We start from the raw sequence: 18,428 nt of genomic DNA, 5'->3' as shown, positions 1-18,428 counted from the left end.
ACATAAGTACATGATAAATATCACATGATGGTACACTGTGAAAGAAGTAGTTTATGTACCAAAAACAGCAACTTAACCATCAAAAATAAAAGATTTTTTTTGTTTCAAAAACAGTTATGCACAAAAGCATAAAAAATACAAATCATAAAAATACAAAAAAAAACACAAAATACAGACAGACCCTATTAGGATAAAAGAAAGTTGCTGTGTATTTTTGTGAAACTGACAGAAATATAAATTTGCCTTCCTAATGAAATTATTGTTATTTTATAATTCTGTGCAAATCTCTAGCCATTGCTGCATATCATTAAAACAGATTATGGATGTTGACTGAAACCATCAGATATGCAACAGATCAACATTGATCATATGCAGAATTCTTTCATTTCTAAATGAATATAACTTAATATTTTTATGCCTCTATATTTTATATATACTTATATCCTGTACTTAAATATGCCATTAATTTTCACTAACAGTACTTTGATAAAGTTTGGAATTATTATTGGAATTGCCATTCTAAAAAGGGGGGCGAAACATTAGCATTAGTAGAGGCATATGATGCAAGAAAGAAAGCTAATACAGCACCAGCCAAAAAAAAAAAAACCATCACATTTCACACATCCATTTGCTCCAAAAGTTTGTCCAATTCTTCCTTGAAGTTATTTAAGCTATCAACTTCCACAATGACCAATGGAAGTTTGTTCTATCAAACCCACTGGTTAAAGGCAAATTTCCATACATCTATTCTACAACTGTTTGAATTTATGCCTCCTCAGGTGTGTAATCTGAGTGAGAGGAAGAATCCCCATCAGCACTGAGCTTGCTCAAACCATTCAAGGCCTTATACACCTCAGTCAGGTCACCACACAGGTGCCTAGTCTCCAGACACTGCAATTTGCAGAACTTAAGCTTTTCTTGGTAAGAGCAACCCTTTGTTCCCCTCACCAATCTTGTTACCTTCTCTGTATTTGTTTCAGCTACTCTACATCCTTCCTAAAATGAGGCCCCCAGACCTGTATACAGTACTTACGGTGTGGCCTGACCACACCTTGTGTTAATCACCTCCTTATGCCTGCTAACAAAATTCCTGTATATCATTGGCAAAACCCCATGAGCTGCTCTGGCAGCCTGTCTGCACTGCTCAGAAAACTTCATATCTGACTGCACAATTAACCCCAGGTCTTTTTTATTCTCCACTACCCTGAGTGTAGTACCGCACACTTAGTATGTTACTTTTGGGTTGCTACTACCCATATGCAGTGCTTTTCATTTGTCAATGTTAAACTTCATTTGCCACCTTTCATGGAATTACTAAATACAAATGGAATTAATAAAGTAAAAAAGGAAAACTATGAATAACCTTTTTCATTGCGAATATATTTTCAAAATTTGAAATATGTACACTTGCAGGTTCACTTTTTGTGTCGTGTAGATGCTTGAGATAAACCCTTTCAAGCAGGTGTCAAAAAAATTCTGTGTAAGCAGATGCATCATGCATTTCGTATGGATTGATATAAATATTTTTCTGTCTGTGGATTGAATTTGCATAACTAGATGTGTTAACTATTGAGTATGTCAAAAATGAGAGAATACTTTGCCTGCTTTTTCTCTGGCCATACTTCTACAGCTTTTAAATTTTCTTAAATTTTATTGGCCAATTTTTATGATAAATTCATAAATCAAGACAGTGCTTCAAAACTGTATTATCATATTCTAGTCAAAATAAAATAAAACAGTACTAATTCTACGAGTGTCAGCCAATAAATAACACTCAGTGGGCTATATATATGTATATATTATATTTTTTTAAATTTAAATTGAAGAAAAATAAGTTTCATTCATTCAGTATAGCCTCTCACACAATCAGTACATTTTTACTAGCATAAGCTCATCCATTTCAAAGGTATTACCACACAGATTAGACTTTAATATACCAAACAAAAAAAAAAAAAAAGTTTTTTTATTATATTTTTTTTGAAGGAGCAAGTTCCAAGCTATAATCTCGAGATATGACATCAGAGTCCACCAAACCCTCACAATTCTTGCCAACTCTTGCACTGTATGTGGTCTTGCATTATCCTGATACAAAGTATTTAGATACCCCTCTAAGAAGTATCTTGTGTGATTTTTATGGCTATTTGTAGTTCTTTTAAGAATAAATGAACAAAAATTTCCTCATATTGGTCCCAAAAGACAGTAGCTGATTTTTTTTAGAATAGTTGGAAATCTCTGTTTATTCTTTGTTGATGAGGTGTTTAGGTCCGTATTCTGTAACTAGTTATCACTAAGTTTTGTAAAGTACAACTTTACATTGTTGATTCTTGGTTTAGGATCATTTTGATATATCCATGTTTCATCACCAGTTATGACCCCTTTAAAATGGTCTTCACCTGTTTGTTGAAAGGTCTCAAGAAGACCAGAACATATCTCCATCCTCTGTTTTAATTACACACGCGAGAAGCTTTGGGATCCACTGAAAACAGAGTTTCTTTTTTAGCCTGGCATGAGTGTTATCTTTAATAGACTTCTTTCTTTTGATATTCAAATGTATTCATTTTGTGAGGGGTAGTTATGAATCTGTTAGATCTGGTCATTTTGCTATGAAACCTTTTTTATTTTCAATGATACATAATGATGTTTGTCTTACGTCATTAGCCTACAAAAATTAGCATTGTGTTTATTGTGAATTTCCCTGCTCATAAACTTGAAATAGTTTTCTGTGGAGCAAAGTGGAAGAACAGTTACTGATTTTGAACAGATATTCAGTGACTGACCATTACAAATAGCATGTCTTTTTTTTTTTTGATAATTCATATCTTTCACCTCTAAAATGATTTACAAAATTTAGAAGTTATTCCATTCAAAATAATTGTCTTGGGCTTGTACACACTGTTCCATACATTTCTTCCAAGCAGAGAAACATTTCTGGAAGTCTTCTTGTAAGGCCTTTTAACACTGTCTTTTTTTTCTGAATGTGTTTTTTTTCTGAATGGACTGAAAGTGGGTTTCCTTGAGTACACTTTCAGTTTAGGGAAGAGAAAAAAGTTACAAGGGGAGTAGGGAACAGGTTCACACATAGTGTTGTTTTTTTTTTTTTGACCAGAAACTGGTGAACAGAGAGCACATTGCATGCAGGTGCATTGTCTTGATGGAGCATTCAATCATCCTTCCACAATTCAGGTTTCTTCCTTTGAATTTTTTCACACAGCCTTGTCAGACCTGTCTCACTGCAAAGTGAATGAGCATGTTGGAATGTGACTTGTAAGACAACTAGGGAAAAGTTCAAGGTCAACTGTTGTGCCTTTGTTATGCAGGTGGTGCTTGGTGGCTAGTGACTGCATGCGCAATCTTGTTATTTAATTGCCAGCTCTCATATACATTTGGTTTCGCTGTTTCATGGGGCTAGAGAGAGCGAGAGATCAGAGGGCATCCAGTAGAAATACAAGCTAAATATAGCATAATACAGTTTTGAAGAAAGGTTCCATTAATTGTTGGTTGTGAAATGCAGTAGTATATGAAGACAAAAAAGACAAATGTTTATTGAAATATTTCATTTAGCTTTCAATAAATATAAATCAATAGAAGCTTATGCATTCCATTGTGATTATATGCAAACTTGAGAATAGGTTCCAAAAGTTTTTTGTGTGATATGATCACAAATGTATTTAGAATAGAGTTTAGATTGTATATTGCTGTGCTTATCTTGGGCCGGCGCCTCCGTAGCCAGGTGGGAAGGAGCAGCAGTGCGTAGCACACACTTCTTACACTTCTTGATTAGACCGGGGTTCGCACCCGTCACCACCAAATACGGAGGATGTGGAAAGGTCAGGGAATGACCACCGCATATCCCGGAGCAATATGGCCTTAGTTGCTAATGCTCCTAAAATCCAAATGCCAAAACCAAGCTTATCTTGGAGGAATCAGTGACAAGTTTGAGTGATCAAGTTACTGAAGTTTTTTTTTTTTTTTACAACTTTACACAGACTATTCTATTTCCAGATTATTTTATTGGTGTATAAAAGATTATTCACTGAATCAAAGTTGAGATTACTGATTCTCCCCCTCTTCTCTTTACAGAATTTGATGTATCAGGATCCATCCAGGTGGAGTCTTACATTTCAAACATATATACAGTTAACAATGACAGATCTCCACAAGAAAGAACATGCTGCTCGTGTGAAATTAATGGAACGGTCTTTGTATAGTGCAAAGTATTGCTTTGTTGAGAATTTATTTCAGAAGTAAGTTTTTTTGAAGTTTTAAGAAATTTTGATAAGTTTTTCACTGATTTCAGTAGCAGGATTTGCATTCATTGTAATAGGCCATTTTCAAATATCGCAATGGAAAAGACAGCCATTTTACATTGTGAGGCCATTGCAACAGGTTGCCTTAGTGCTGTGTTACATATAAACGACATTCCCTATACAAAGAAGTATAGTGATATTTATTTATAGTGTATTGTCACCACTAAGGGAGCCATTTCATTGGTTATTACCATATCATTAGTGGATGACCATGCACCCAGGTATTGTCTTAAGTAGTTACCAGACTGTCAAGGTGCACTATAGCCTCAGCAGCTTATGCACCATTAAACCTCCATAATACACACACACACACACACACACACACACACACACACACACACACACACACACACACACACACACACACACACACACACACACACACACACACGACTGTCAAATTAATTTGCAAGACGAGAGATGCCAAGTGGTTTTCATTTTTAAAAATTTCATGATTAGAACTAGATCAGTGCTGTAATTAATTTATATTGTTCAGGAATAAATCCCTCTATTTCAGCTTCTATACTTCTTATTGCAGTTACTGTAGTTGGCTGAAAATTCCAATAAAGTGAATAAATGTAGTAAAATTCCATTAAATCAAATACATGTAAGCTATTCAATATTGGAACTAGTGCCATGTTCTTCTAAGATAATTATTCCTTAGTGAAGAGGTTCATTAATACTAACTTTGGTTCATTTGTAATTGAATTTACTCTCACCTTATCACACAGGCCTGTGACTAACTTAGTGGAGTTTAGAACATCTGAATATAAAAAATTACTCTACTTATTTATCTCTAGCTGGGACTAGAATAAATATGATCAAATCGTTAAGGCCTTATGAAAACATTAGATCTTAATGTCTGATCAGTTCAGATCACATGTAACAGAGGCAGCAAAAAGGCCAGTTGTGGAGAAAATAAACATGCAGTTAGTGGTAAGTCCATAATACTTTAGTCAACTGCAGCCACTGTCACAGTTAAATTGTTTATAGCATTTGTGTATAGACCAAATGAAAGGAGGCACTGAATCACAATTTTTACACCAGTGAGATGAATGAAGCAACTGGTGGGTGAAAATTCATGTAGTGGTAATGGCAAATGATGCAAGAAAGCCAGCTTATATAGCATCAGCCAAAAAAAAAAAAAAAAAACCTACACGGTTCACCCATCCATACCCTCCAAGAATTTGTCTAGTTCTTGAATTTATTCAACCCATCCACTTCCACAACAATAGATGACAGCCTGTTCCAACAATCAGCCACCTGCTGGCTAACAAACTTCTGCACATCTCCACCATCCTTCCTCAACTTAAATTTATGCCCCCTCATGTGTGTAGTCTCAGGAAGAGAGAATGCCATTCACATTCAGCTTACTCAATCCATTTAAGGCCTTAAATATCCCGATCAGATTACCATGCAGGTGCCTAGTCTGCAGACACTGCAATTTGCAGAACTGAAGCCTTTCTAGGTTAGAGCACCCTTTTGTTCCCTTCATCAGTCTTATTGCGCTCCTCTGCACCCGTTCCAGCAGATCTACATCCTTCTTAAAGTGAGGTTTTCAGACCTGTATATAGTGCTTAAGATGTGGCCTAACCAAAGAGATTTGGTTAGGCCACATCTTTGGCCTCGTACAAAGAGATAGTCACCTCTTTATCTCTGCTAGCAAAGTTTCTGTATATCGCTGACAAAACCCCATGAGCTGTTCTGGCAGCATGCCTGCACTGCCCTGAATTTGTGATGTTACCATGGTATGAATGATGGGTGTGCATAGGAAAAAAAACTTGAGCTGTTTTATAAGTTAGACTGCAGCACCCTTAGTGGCATATCTTAAAAGTTAACAGCAATAATTCTGTATTATGGTAAATGGCGCAAAAAAAAAAATCTGTTGCGAAGTTGGAGAGCTTACATTGATTTAAAACCTCCCTGGGTTTTAAAAAGAGCATGAAATGAAAATTTGTTGAAATGTATTGTAACACCAAACGTATTAATTTATATAAATTTATAGGCACAGTATATAGAGCATGAAATGAAAATTTCATATAAAAGAGCATGAAATGAAAATTTGTTGAAATGTATTGTAACACCAAACGTATTAATTTATATAAATTTATAGGCACAGTATATAGATTTCTGTTGGGGTGGGGAGGGTAAAGATCAAATCACAATTGGGCCTATCAGCAACCAGTGAAACATGGACTGAAAGTTTGATGTTCATATAGTTTTCCTTCTTTAGTAATGTTTGACATCTGTAATATTGAAACCAAACTCTATAGAATTATTGTCTATAATTTAATCAAAGAATCTTTTTTTTTTTGTTTTTTTTAATAGTTTTTTCACAATGAAATCTTCCTGCTATGTACTTGTTGGCTACTATGATGATTTTCATTCAAATAGTGTAAATGCAACATAAGTTACAAGTACAGCAGACTCTCGATTTACCGGGACACTTCAAGATTCCAAATTATAAATAAATAAAAAATCAACCAGAAATCATAAAATTCAAGTAATAAATAGAATAAGTATAAATAGATATTTTGCAAGTCTTAAATAAGCAACAAGAAGCGGCGTTATAAGTCATCATTAGGAGATTAGTGTGCCTTATTATCTTGCAACCCCCACTGTCTTCACACATGCCGCTCAAAAAAAAAAAAAAAGACCAAATGTTTAGTTTGTTTTAGTGTGTTGTGTCGTTGTTGTGCTCCATTGCACCGCAAAAGGACAAATTTTGTTTCGTTATGCATGTCAGGGATGTTGGAATTTTTTTTTATAGTAACTTTTTTTATTGTTTAGAAATCGCCAAAATGATGGGCAAACGCAAGAGTTGTGCTTTCATTTTAACAAAATCTTGAAATTATTCAAAAGTTTAAAAACTGTGCATCCATTAAATCGCTAAAGAACCATTATAATGTTGGTGACCACACCATACGTACATTGTAAAAAATAAAAGGAAGCATTGTATTGGACACGCAAGTAGTGCATGGTAAGTTCTTTATCTATCGCCATACTTTTTACGTAGGTTGCCGAACATTTTTCGATACAGCAAGTCTCAACTTACGTAGCTTTGAACTTACATTACGTTATTTATAATTTTTTTATATGACTGAAGATTTCAAGTGAAGGGGACACACATTTCACCATAATGTAACAACTCACAGAATTCCAGTAATCGGTATTATCGCAAATGCAATAAGATCAAGTTTACTACCCATTTATAATTAATTGCACTAACAGAAAAACCCAGTAATCTGGAAAGTGCAAATTGTTTTTATTGTTTTATGGTAGTGACCTCCAGAAATGTGCTTTAATAAAATGTGAGCTTGCATGGAGTGATAATGGTGAGTTTTTGTCTTAACCCTGTGAAGTTCTTTTCAGAAAATTTCATTTTGACCGTTATCATGGTGCCGACTAAGAGAATAAGTAGTACCAATAAGTCTATCAAGAAAAGGAAAGCAATCGATTTGGATCAGAAAATTAAAATAATAAGGATGTGTGAAAATGGCCAAACATTAACAAGTATTGTACGGAATTCAGATTTGTCAGTGGCAACAGTAAACACAATAAAGGAGAAAGACAGAATATGAGAAGCAGTCGGCACCAATGAAGGTCAACTATAATAATAACCAAGGCTACGAAATACATACCAGTTTTTACAGTACAATAATGTGTTTTCTTTTCTTATGTGCCACTCCGGCTACTTCACTGCTGTCCCCAGATAAAGTTTTTAATTGAACTTATTAAAAATACAAAGTATATAACTATTTACCTTCATTCTTCTGAGGATATTATGTGGTTTTTGTAATTTTGGCATATCAGGGATATAGCAGCAATATTTTATTAGTCATTTCCGGGTAATGCAAATCTCGACTTGCGTAAGAAGTCCTGGAATGTATCTTTTACATATGTCGGGGATTTACTGTATTTTTGGATTAACCAGGAAATCGGTTATCCGGGAATATTTTTTTTTACCATCTATCCCGGAAAATCGAGAGTCTGCTGTATGTACTCAGTCTTTTAAATTTGCGGTTCCGTGGTTTCAGGGATTAGAAAAATATAATCAATAAAATTGTTCAATGATGAAAAAAACCTATATTTCTTATATTGAATGTTAATTTTTAAGTTAATATTATTTTATTTTTATTTTAGTGGTAGTATGCCAAATCCAGAATATTTGGTATTAACCGAATGGTTTAACTGGCTTGTAGCTAATGAAAATATTCATCTGGATCTCATTGGTGAGCATGATATATGGTTGCATGATATTGTAATTAATGCCAGGTTTATTGTAGTTTATTTATATTTTCACTATTCTGATTAACTGATTTTTTTTCTAAATATTGTTTTCTGAAAATTCGCTAGTCAAATGAAATGTGTATATTTTACTTTGCATAATAAAACGTTATACAATTTCACCTTAGTGTTTAAATATTTGTCTCAATAATGCACAAATTCACTACCATAGAATTCATAGGATACTCTATCATACGATACCACAGTATTCAAGTGCTTTTTAATACTTTTATTGCATGCTTTTCCGATGACCTTTTTGACCAAGAGTTGAAAACTACCAGATTGAATCAATCTGGATTGGAGAGAGCAGAGACATTGTGCTTTTTTTCTCACTATGCTTGAATTAGCCATTGGAGAAGGTTGCTTGATAAAAAAATATGGTATTTCTTCTGTCGAATTGGATGAAAATGATTCTAAAGTCAAGTGGTTTCCCTCCAAGTGGATTAAAAACTCCATGATTCACATGTGCATCATGACACAGTTAACATATTAATCACCCCTTACTGTAATTTTCAGATAATTGTTCACTTACCTTTCAGAGAGTTTAAGGGACCAAAGATACAATGTGCATGTGTGTGTGTGTGTGTGTGCACGCGCATATGTTTTCATTAATTCATTTAAATTTTATTATAACTGATAAGACAACTTCCATCTCTTAATGTATTTCTCTTATTTCAGTGCAGATGTCTATATTTGCTAAAAAATTGTAGACTACACAATCTTTTAATCTCTCTTTCTCTCTAACAAACTCAAAGGGGTAATGGTTGGTTTGCGGGTTCGTAATGCATCAATCACTCTAGTTAATGGTGCTCTAAATTCACATGGTTTTATATGTGATCTTTTTATTATGTGTATTATGTCTATACAAGTGCATGTCATGTAGCATGAAAAACCAAATATTTTGCTGGGGAATATCTAGTTTTCTTCTAACTTGAACAGCATAAGCCATAAGCCATGTTTATCCTGCCAATGTTTCTGTTGATGGCATTGCTATAATCCTTTTGTATATGGATGGCTTTCAGAAAGTCATGTTATTTTTGATTATGTGTTATATTTAAGATCTTGGGTTCTGTTCTGTTTTGAATTTGTGTTTCTCGTTAATAGTGTTCAGTAATATAAATTCAAACCTTATTCTTTCTGTTGATGTGGTGCACATGCTCATCTATCCTCTTTAGTAGCTTTTGGAGGGTCTATCTTAAGTAAAAATTTTGGAACTTGCAATCCATACAATATATGCATTACATCTCTAATTTCTTTGGGGCGGGTTGGAGAAATGGAGGAGTTTTTTCAGGTTCTTGTTGCCAGTGAATCTCACTCACTTGTGTATTATGCCTCTTGACAATCCTGTAACAGTGTTTCTTATCCCCAAAGAGAAGTATGTATTGTGAATGATTAAGGTTATTATTAGAAAGAGGGGTAGGCATTTAAAAGTTCCTGGCTGTGTTCTTAATAACACTGTTAATGATTTTCCCAGAATATTTGTTGTAAATCGAGATATTTTTGATGGTGACTGTTTCCTGATTGGGGTTATGGGGGGATTTATTCTGAGGGCCCTGAGAGCTATGTACTTTATAATTTCACTTTTTATGATAAGCGGGGAGCATAATACAAAGGGTACTAGGAAAGTTTTGCAATATGACGCAACAATGAATCACAGGAAGCTGCTTGTTGCTGCATGTTGAGACATGTTCATACGTGCATAGTAGCCGCCGCCCCAAGTCGATGGGCTCAGTTATTCATTAGTAGTGAGAGTGTAAAGTGCTTGCGATGGCATCGTGGTCACGAAATGAGATAAGGACAGTTTTGCGGTATAATTTCGTGCGTGGTTTAACCATAGACCAGTGCTTAGAAGAAATGACTCTTGCACTAGATGATGATTGTCCACATCGTACAACGATATTCAGGTGGTATAGAGAATTCCAAAGGGGAAATTTCACTCTGGAGGATTCTGAGAGGCTGGGAAGGCCACGAACGTCAGTTACGGAGGAAAACGTTACTGCTGTGAGGAAAATGCTTGACGAAAACAGGCGAGTGACCTACCAACAGATAGAGGATACTTTGGGCCTAAATGCACCAGCAATTCGTTCGATTCTGCAAGATCATTTGCACGTGAAGAAACTTTGTTCTCTCTGGGTGCCGCATCAACTGACTGAAGAGCAGATGACACGACGTGTGACTTGGTGCCGGGAGATGTTAAAAAAGTTTAATAAGGGACAATCTCGGTATGTGAACAACATCGTGACAGGTGACGAGACTTGGCTGTACTATTGCGATCTGCCGACCAAGGCTCAAAACAAAGTTTGGGTCTTTGATGATGACGACACACCCGTAATTGTCAGAAAATCCCGATCTGTAAAGAAGAAAATGATAGCTGTATTTTTCAAATCGAGTGGAATTGTGGAACGTGTAGTTTTGGACACGCAGAAGACAGTCACAGCTAAGTGGTATACTGAACAATGCCTGCCTAAAGTCATTGGATCTATGAAGAACCTGCGGCCAAAGTCAAGAATGGACACCTGGTACCTCCATCACGAAAATGCTCCAGCTCACCGCGCCAAAGCCTGCACCGAATATTTGATCACAACAGGACTGAAACTTCTTCAGCACCCTCCCTACAGTCCAGACCTTGCTCCCTGTGGCTTTGCACTGTTCCCGCATGTGAAAATGAAGCTAAAAGGGAGGCGGTTTTCCAGTGATGAGGACCTTCTACAGGCTTGGGACAACGAGTGTGCTTTACTCCCTAGTGAAACTTGGCAGAACTGGTTTAAAGATTGGTTTCGGAGGATGGAGAGGTGTATTGAATGTAGAGGAAATTACTTTGAAAAAATTAAATAAACAAAGCTGTATTGCAAAACTTTCCTAGTACCCTTTGTACAGTAATAAAAAAACCAAGATCTTAAATACAGGGTGTCCGTAAATGATTTTTCTAATTTTGATATTTTTTTATTCAGTATTACTTCAAGCTACACTCATGAAACACATACCAGCTGAAAGATCAATTCAATAAGTTTTTTTTTAATTGTCACTCAACTGCCAGTTTTGTATTCTACCTGCTATGCAGTGCTACATTTGCCAGAATGGCAAAATGGCGACTGGGCTGGAGTAACAAAATCTGGATTTCTTTTTGTGGGGTTATGTGAAGGACAATGTGTACATCCCTCCACTACCAACAACACCGCAGGAGCTGAAGGCATGGATCACAGAGGCCTTTGGTAAAATTGATCACGAAATGAAGCACAGTGTGTGGCAGGAGATTGAATATTGCTATGATATCATTTGAGTTACTCATGGTGTCCACATTGAACTTTACTTTATGTACCTTCGACTTTACCAATGACTTTATGTACCTTCATAAAACTTATTGAATTGATCTTTCAGCTGGCATATGTTTAACGAGTGTAGCTTTCACACCTCTTGTGCAGTTCTAGCTTGTCAAGTAATTCTGAATAAAAAAAAATATATCAAAATCGGAAACATCATTTATGGACACTCTGTATAATATACCAAAAACGATGTGATTTTACAGATGGATATAATCCATATGCAAAAGGATTACATCAATACCATCAATAGAAACATTGGCACAGGAACCGCTCATCATGCCTGGCTTATCTCTATTCCAAATTAGAAAAAGCCCTCTTACCATCCCACTTACAGGCTTGGTTGGAATTCACACAAGAAATGTAGAGCTTCACCAATCAGTAGAACATTTTCTACCTCCTGCCCTGCCCAGACTTTTGGCAAAGCTGGTGCAGAGTTGAGGGCTTCTTTCACATAACCTCAAGCATCCCATAACCTTGCATGGTAATCTGATTGGGGTGTTTGAGGCCTTGAATCGATTGAGTAAGCTGAATGTTAATGGTATTTTTCCACTTGCTGAGACTACTCACATGAGGGGGTATAAATTCAAGTTGAAGGATAGTCGCAAGATAGATGTACAGAAGTTGGCCTTCAGCCAGCCAGTGGTTGATTGTTGGAACAGGCTTTCATCTGTTGTTGTTGAAGTGGATGGGCTGAATGAATGCAAGTGAGAACTAGACAAATTCTTGGAGAGTACGGATGGGTGAACTGTTTTTTTTTTTTTTTTGACTGATGCTATATAAGCTTGCTTGCTTTTTTTTTTTTTTTTGCATCATTTGCTGTTACCACTATTACCTCAGTATTGCATTTCCAGTTATTCAAAAAAAATTTTTTTTTTGATTGGTCACTGAATCGCTTTTGTACTGCATGTAGTACCTGCTAGTTAGTGTAAAAATAGGTTCCATTAAATGCCACTTTCTACAATCTGACATTTGATAATTGCTTGCAATAAGGTATAATTTTCATAGGTAAGTCCCTGATTGCTGTTGCATATGAGGCTTTGAATAGTGAATTATTTGTGGTACAAACTACCCCATGGATAGCAATCCATGCTATTTGCTTCTGGCTATTAAAAGAGCAGGAAACCTGTCACTACAGTGTTGTTGTCTCAGTAAATATCAGCTTTCTAGTTGATAGCACCATGTCAGAGTTTGGTTTAGTTTCTGCACTAACCAAAGATGTGCTTTAGACAAGTACGTTAAAGATGGCTTATATTTTGCACTCATCACCATGCTGATTTGTCAAATATGAGTTGCTTAAAATAATATAATATCCCACATCTTCATCTTGGTGCATAACATTACACATAATTTTGGAACTTTGAGAAAATAAAAGTTTGCATGCTGCCAACCCTAATTTCACACCTCTTGTGCAGTTGCAACTTTTACCATCACACACTAGAAAAAAATAAATTCTAGTTTGGAATATGTGTTATAACAAAACATTTGTTTTATAAGATAACAAAGATAACTGGGAAGATTTTCTCTTGTTACTTTTTAAATATTAAACTATGGACATTTCAAATTAAATATATATAAAAAAAAATTGTATTCATAGTGTTTACATCAAAATGTTCCAAAATATGGAAATTTCATTACTTAAGATTTGCTAGATCTTTAATAAAAAATTAATAGAATATTTTAATTAATCTAGCTGTTAACTGAAGTCTTCTGCTGAGGTTACTGGGGTCATTTCTTAATTGTAACATTTTTATTTCTTTTATTTGATTTAATTAATTTTAATTTCAGTTAAAATATTTTGCACTTTATTCTAGTTTATCTAAGAACAAGACCTGAAGTAGTATATGAACGTGCACAGAAAAGAAATCGCAAGGAAGAGGCTGGACTTACTTTAGTAAGTTAAATGCTCTTTTGTTTTGATAGCATGTAAATTTTGATAACTATTTCAATTTCAAGTTTGTTTTTTTTTTTTTTTTTTCATTAAGTGTCTGGTGTCAAAAAATTATTTTCTCCTTGTGTTTGTGTTTTAAACTTTTCCGTGCATAAATTTAGTATCTAATCCCATTAAAACCATGGCTTTTCTTTAAGATGCAGTATAAAATTTGGTTGTCAATAGTGATAAGATCTTTGTGTGCACACAGTTGGGGTCAAAAGTTGTAATGGTTCTTTTATAGCTTTTAGTAATAGTTTCTTTTAGGGAAGCATAATTTTGCATTAACTGAGGACCATTTGTTCAGAAAAACTTACAACTTTTGGGAAAAGTCTGAATATTTGTTCTTATTCCAAAATTTTAAGGAGTCTGTACCTTAGGGGAGGTTTTTGTAGGAGTGAAATATTCTAAAAGTTTGGATTAAAAATGTATGAAATTTACGTTTTTCAGGATATTAGCATTAGTAATGGCATATGATGCAAGAAAGCAAGCTTATACAGCATCAGCCAAAAAAAAAACCACCCTTCCCATTTCACCCATTCATTCACTCCAAATGCTTGTCTAGTTCTGTCTTGTATTTATTTAAGCTGTCAACCTCCACAATGACAGATAGAAGTTTGTTCCAGCAATCACCCACCCGCTGGCTAAATAACTGACTATTATGAATATTTTTTTTTGCAGTGGGTTTAATTCAGTAGGCATATTAAAAAAGAATAAAATAAAATAAATAAAAATTCAGTGAGAAATCTATTCACAGTCATGTTATAACAGTGGTACAATCATTTTTTACTGCAGAACTTTGCAGTGTGGAAGGGCCCAAAAATGTATACTATAAAACTTATGTTCCATCTCAGATGTTTGTGCAGTTTCCCAGAAACTGAAATTGCATCTCTGTGTTATACTTTATTATTTTGTTCTACCAAATATAAATATAGTAATACATTGGTATGAGACAAATTCCCTTCATGGCAGAGAATGCCAGAGGATTAACATAAAATGAAATATAAAAGAATAACTAAAATATAACAGAATAGCCAAAATATAACAGAAAAGCTAAAATATAAAATGAAAGTCTCATCACTACATTTCTGTCTAGAGTCCTGTCAGTTGTAGTAAAAAGTTCAGCTTAACATGACATCTACTGAAACAACCTATGCGAGATATACACTTGTTCAAATACACGTAATTACACACAATCGTTGACACAAAACTGCTAGGCAACAGTGGCCTCAGCGAACCATACCACAGTTTGTCTTCCATAGTTCTGATCTTCTACAAGCTTATCCAAGTCAATTCCCATATGTGATAAGATGTGAATCGACTGCAACGCTCAGGCTGGTAAGAACCTGTCAGCCATCTTCAGTCTGTTGGCTGTTGTCCTCACAGATTTTGTGACTCTTAAGGCAGATGGTGGGATGTGCCACTCACATAGCTGCCAGAAGCAAGGTGAAGAGATCATGTCAGTCATCTTTATTGTGGTTAACAATTGTTTCCAGGCAATGATGTCTGGTAAATGCTGTAGTTTAAGCTGTTCAGCAAGCTGCATGGTCCTTAACTGATGGAGGAGACTGTGTTTATTGTTGGCCCACTTCAGCATCCAGAATTCAGTCGCATATATTCTCCTAATGTGGGTATGGGTGGCTTGACATTCACAATTCACCACCATACACTGTGGTTTTTATATGTCGTGCAGTTGTTGTAGTTTGCTTCACATGCAAGAGGTGCTGTTTGGCTGTCCAATGTAAGAAGTTCATTCTGTTTACAATCATGTACTGCCTATGGGAAGTGGTAACCCTAGAGTAACGTATCAACTGTGTGGTACTACACTGACAGTGGTAGAGAGTGAAAAGGACCTGGGGGTAATTGTTTAGGCAGATATGAAGTTTTCTGAGCAGTGCAGACGGTCTGCAAGAGTAGCTCATGGTGTCGTCAATGATATACAGGAATTTTTCTAGCAGGGATAGGGAGGATTACTCCCTTGTATAAGGCAATGGTCAGGCCACACCTTGAGTACTGTATACAGGTCTGGAGTCCTCATTTTAAGAAGGATGTAGAGCTGTTGGAACAAGTACAGAGAGGGGAAACAAGATTAGTGAATGGAACAAAGGGTTGCTCTTATGAAGAAAGGCTTAAATTTTGCAAATTACAGTGTCCTGAGACTAGGCACCTGCAAGGTGATCTGATTGAGAGAAGGGCAACAAGATTAGTGAATGGAACAAAGGGGTGCTCTTACGAATGCACGTAAGAAAGGCTTAAGTTTTGCAAATTACAGTGTCTGGAGACTAGGCACCAGCGAGGTGATCTGATAGAGGTGTATAAAGCCTTGAATGGTTTAAGCATGCTCAATGCTGATGGGATTCTTCCTCTAGCTCAGAAAAATCACCTAAGAGGGCATAAATTCAAATTGAGGAAAGACAGATGTAGGATTGATGTGCGGAAATTTGCCTTTAGCCAGTGGGTGGTTGGTTGGTGGAACAGACTCCCATCCCTTGTGGTGGAGGTTGATAGCCTAAATAAGTTTAAGGTTCAGCTGGACAGGTATTTTGAACGAACAGAGGGGTGAAGTGGAAGTGGGGGTTTTTTTTTTTTTTTTTTTTGGCTGATGCTGCATAAGCTTGCTTTCTTGCATCAAATGCCTCTACTAATGCTAATGCTAATAAAGCCTTGAATGGTTTGAGCATGCTCATTGCTGATGGGATTCTTCCTCTTGCTGAGAATAATCGCCTGAGAGGGCATAAATTCAAATTGAGGAAAGACAGTTATAGGATAGATGTGTGGAAGTTTGCCTTTAGCCAGCGGGTGGTTGATTGCTGGAACAGACTTCCATCTGTCATTGTAGAAGTTGATAGCTTAAACAGATTCAAGACAGAACTAGACAAACATTTGGGACGAGTGGATGGGTGAAATGAGAAGGTGGTGTGTGTGTGTTTTTTTGTTTTTTTTTGGCTGATGCTATATAAGCATGTGCCCTTGTTAATGCTAATATCAGTATGTGACGTGAATGTAAGTCTAGTGTCAAATATTATCCCGAGATCTCTATGAGTTTTGACAATTGGAATAGTTATGTCATTTAGTTTTGGTTGTACAAGTGTAGGTGATCTTTTTAGAAAGTACACCATCATTATAGTCTTCTGTGGATTTAGGACCAAGCCAAATCTATCTAAATACATAACTCCAGAAGCTTATGATTTATGTTGTCACACAATGCACTATTAATCATGGATGGTTGGATGGTCGTCAGAATTTTAATGTCGTCTGCATAAGTTCATACATCATCCCTACCCTTGCAGAATAGGATCAGCATTGCAGAGAAGAGGAGTCCAGATAACACTCCTCCTGCATGGACTGGGCGTTGAAGGATCTGATTCTCTGTATGGAAATACATGGAATGACAGATTAGTAGGGACTGGAGGAACTTCACAATGTTTCCCTATATTTGGAAGGCTCGTTGGAGCAGATGCAGTAGGCACGTACATGTAGACTATCGAAGGCTGCTTTTATATCAGTATATGTTATAGCAACTTCATTTTGAGCTTGGAAGGCATTCAGTATCTTGGTTTGAACTTTGAGGAGGTTTGTAATTGTAGATCTATTAGTCATAGCATAATGAATTTGTTGAGACTGACTGGCCAGTATCTGATCCATCAACTTTGGCAGTAGAGCTTTCTCCAGTATTTTTCAGAGTGTGGATGCAGTAGATATAGGCCTATAGTGCTCCATGAGAGTAGGCTTTGTAATTTTTGGCATTGTAGATCTATTAGTCATAGCAAAATGAATTTGTTGAGGCTGACTGGCCAATATCTGATCCATCAACTTTGGCAGTAGAGCTTTCTCCAGTATTTTTCAGAGTGTGGATGCAGTAGATATAGGCCTATAGTGCTCCATGAGAGTAGGCTTTGTAATTTTTGGCATTGGGATTATTGCGTAATTATTCCAGTTTTCAGGGAAAACTCGATGAGCAAGGATAGAGTTATAAATTGCTTGGAGTGGTTCAATTAGAAATGGGCTGAGGCACTTTACCATGAAGTGTGTGTCTTTAGTATCGTCACCATTTGTTGACCCCTCACACCTGATCGATATGAGGCATCTGCATTTCCCCGATGAGTGTTCACAGTAGGACCCTGTTGGTGGTAATAATCAGACAGTTTTATTAACTTGGCTTTGATCAGAGACATTAGTTGATGATTATTAGATCTTTTATTTCCTTCACAATGCACTCAAGTTTTTGGTTGTCTAGGCAGAGGAATGTCGTATAACTAGCTTGTTGATACTCAGATTTTTCATTGATTCCCAGGCAAGATTCTACAGCCAAAGAAGTGGAAAGTGCACTCAGAATAATGAAGAGGTGGAAAGCAATAGGTGTTGATCAGATACCAGTAGAGGTATGGAGAAGTCTGGGAGAGGAAGGGATCGATATCCTATTGGACTTTATGGAAAAACTGTGGCAGCAGAAGAGGATACCCGATGAGTAGAGAGAAAGTATACTTGTGCCAATCTATAAAGGAAAGGGTGATGTGCAGGAATGTGGGAACTACAGGGGGAATAAAGTTAATGTCTCATTCGATGAAGATCTGGGAAAGAATT

The 18,428-nt window shown here is 36.1% G+C and overlaps 1 protein-coding gene across 1 annotated transcript in view; it reads left to right on the top strand.

Moving 5' to 3' along the window:
• Window positions 1–18,428, top strand: part of dnk (deoxynucleoside kinase) — a 60,437-nt gene that overhangs the window by 20,957 nt on the left and 21,052 nt on the right. Inside the window, exons 5-7 of the mRNA XM_090383615.1 lie at window positions 4,081–4,244; window positions 8,451–8,539; window positions 13,729–13,808. Of these exons, the coding sequence (XP_090239741.1) occupies window positions 4,081–4,244; window positions 8,451–8,539; window positions 13,729–13,808 (333 nt within the window). The remainder of the gene's footprint in view (window positions 1–4,080; window positions 4,245–8,450; window positions 8,540–13,728; window positions 13,809–18,428) is intronic.

This window comes from Mastigoproctus giganteus, chromosome 10 (assembly GCF_048544385.1).
Source record: "Mastigoproctus giganteus isolate SK-2022 chromosome 10, ASM4854438v1, whole genome shotgun sequence".
Taxonomy (NCBI): Eukaryota; Metazoa; Arthropoda; class Arachnida; order Uropygi; family Thelyphonidae; genus Mastigoproctus; species Mastigoproctus giganteus.
The sequence above is the reverse complement of the archived record's forward strand: the minus strand, read 5'-3'. Positions and strand labels throughout refer to the sequence as shown.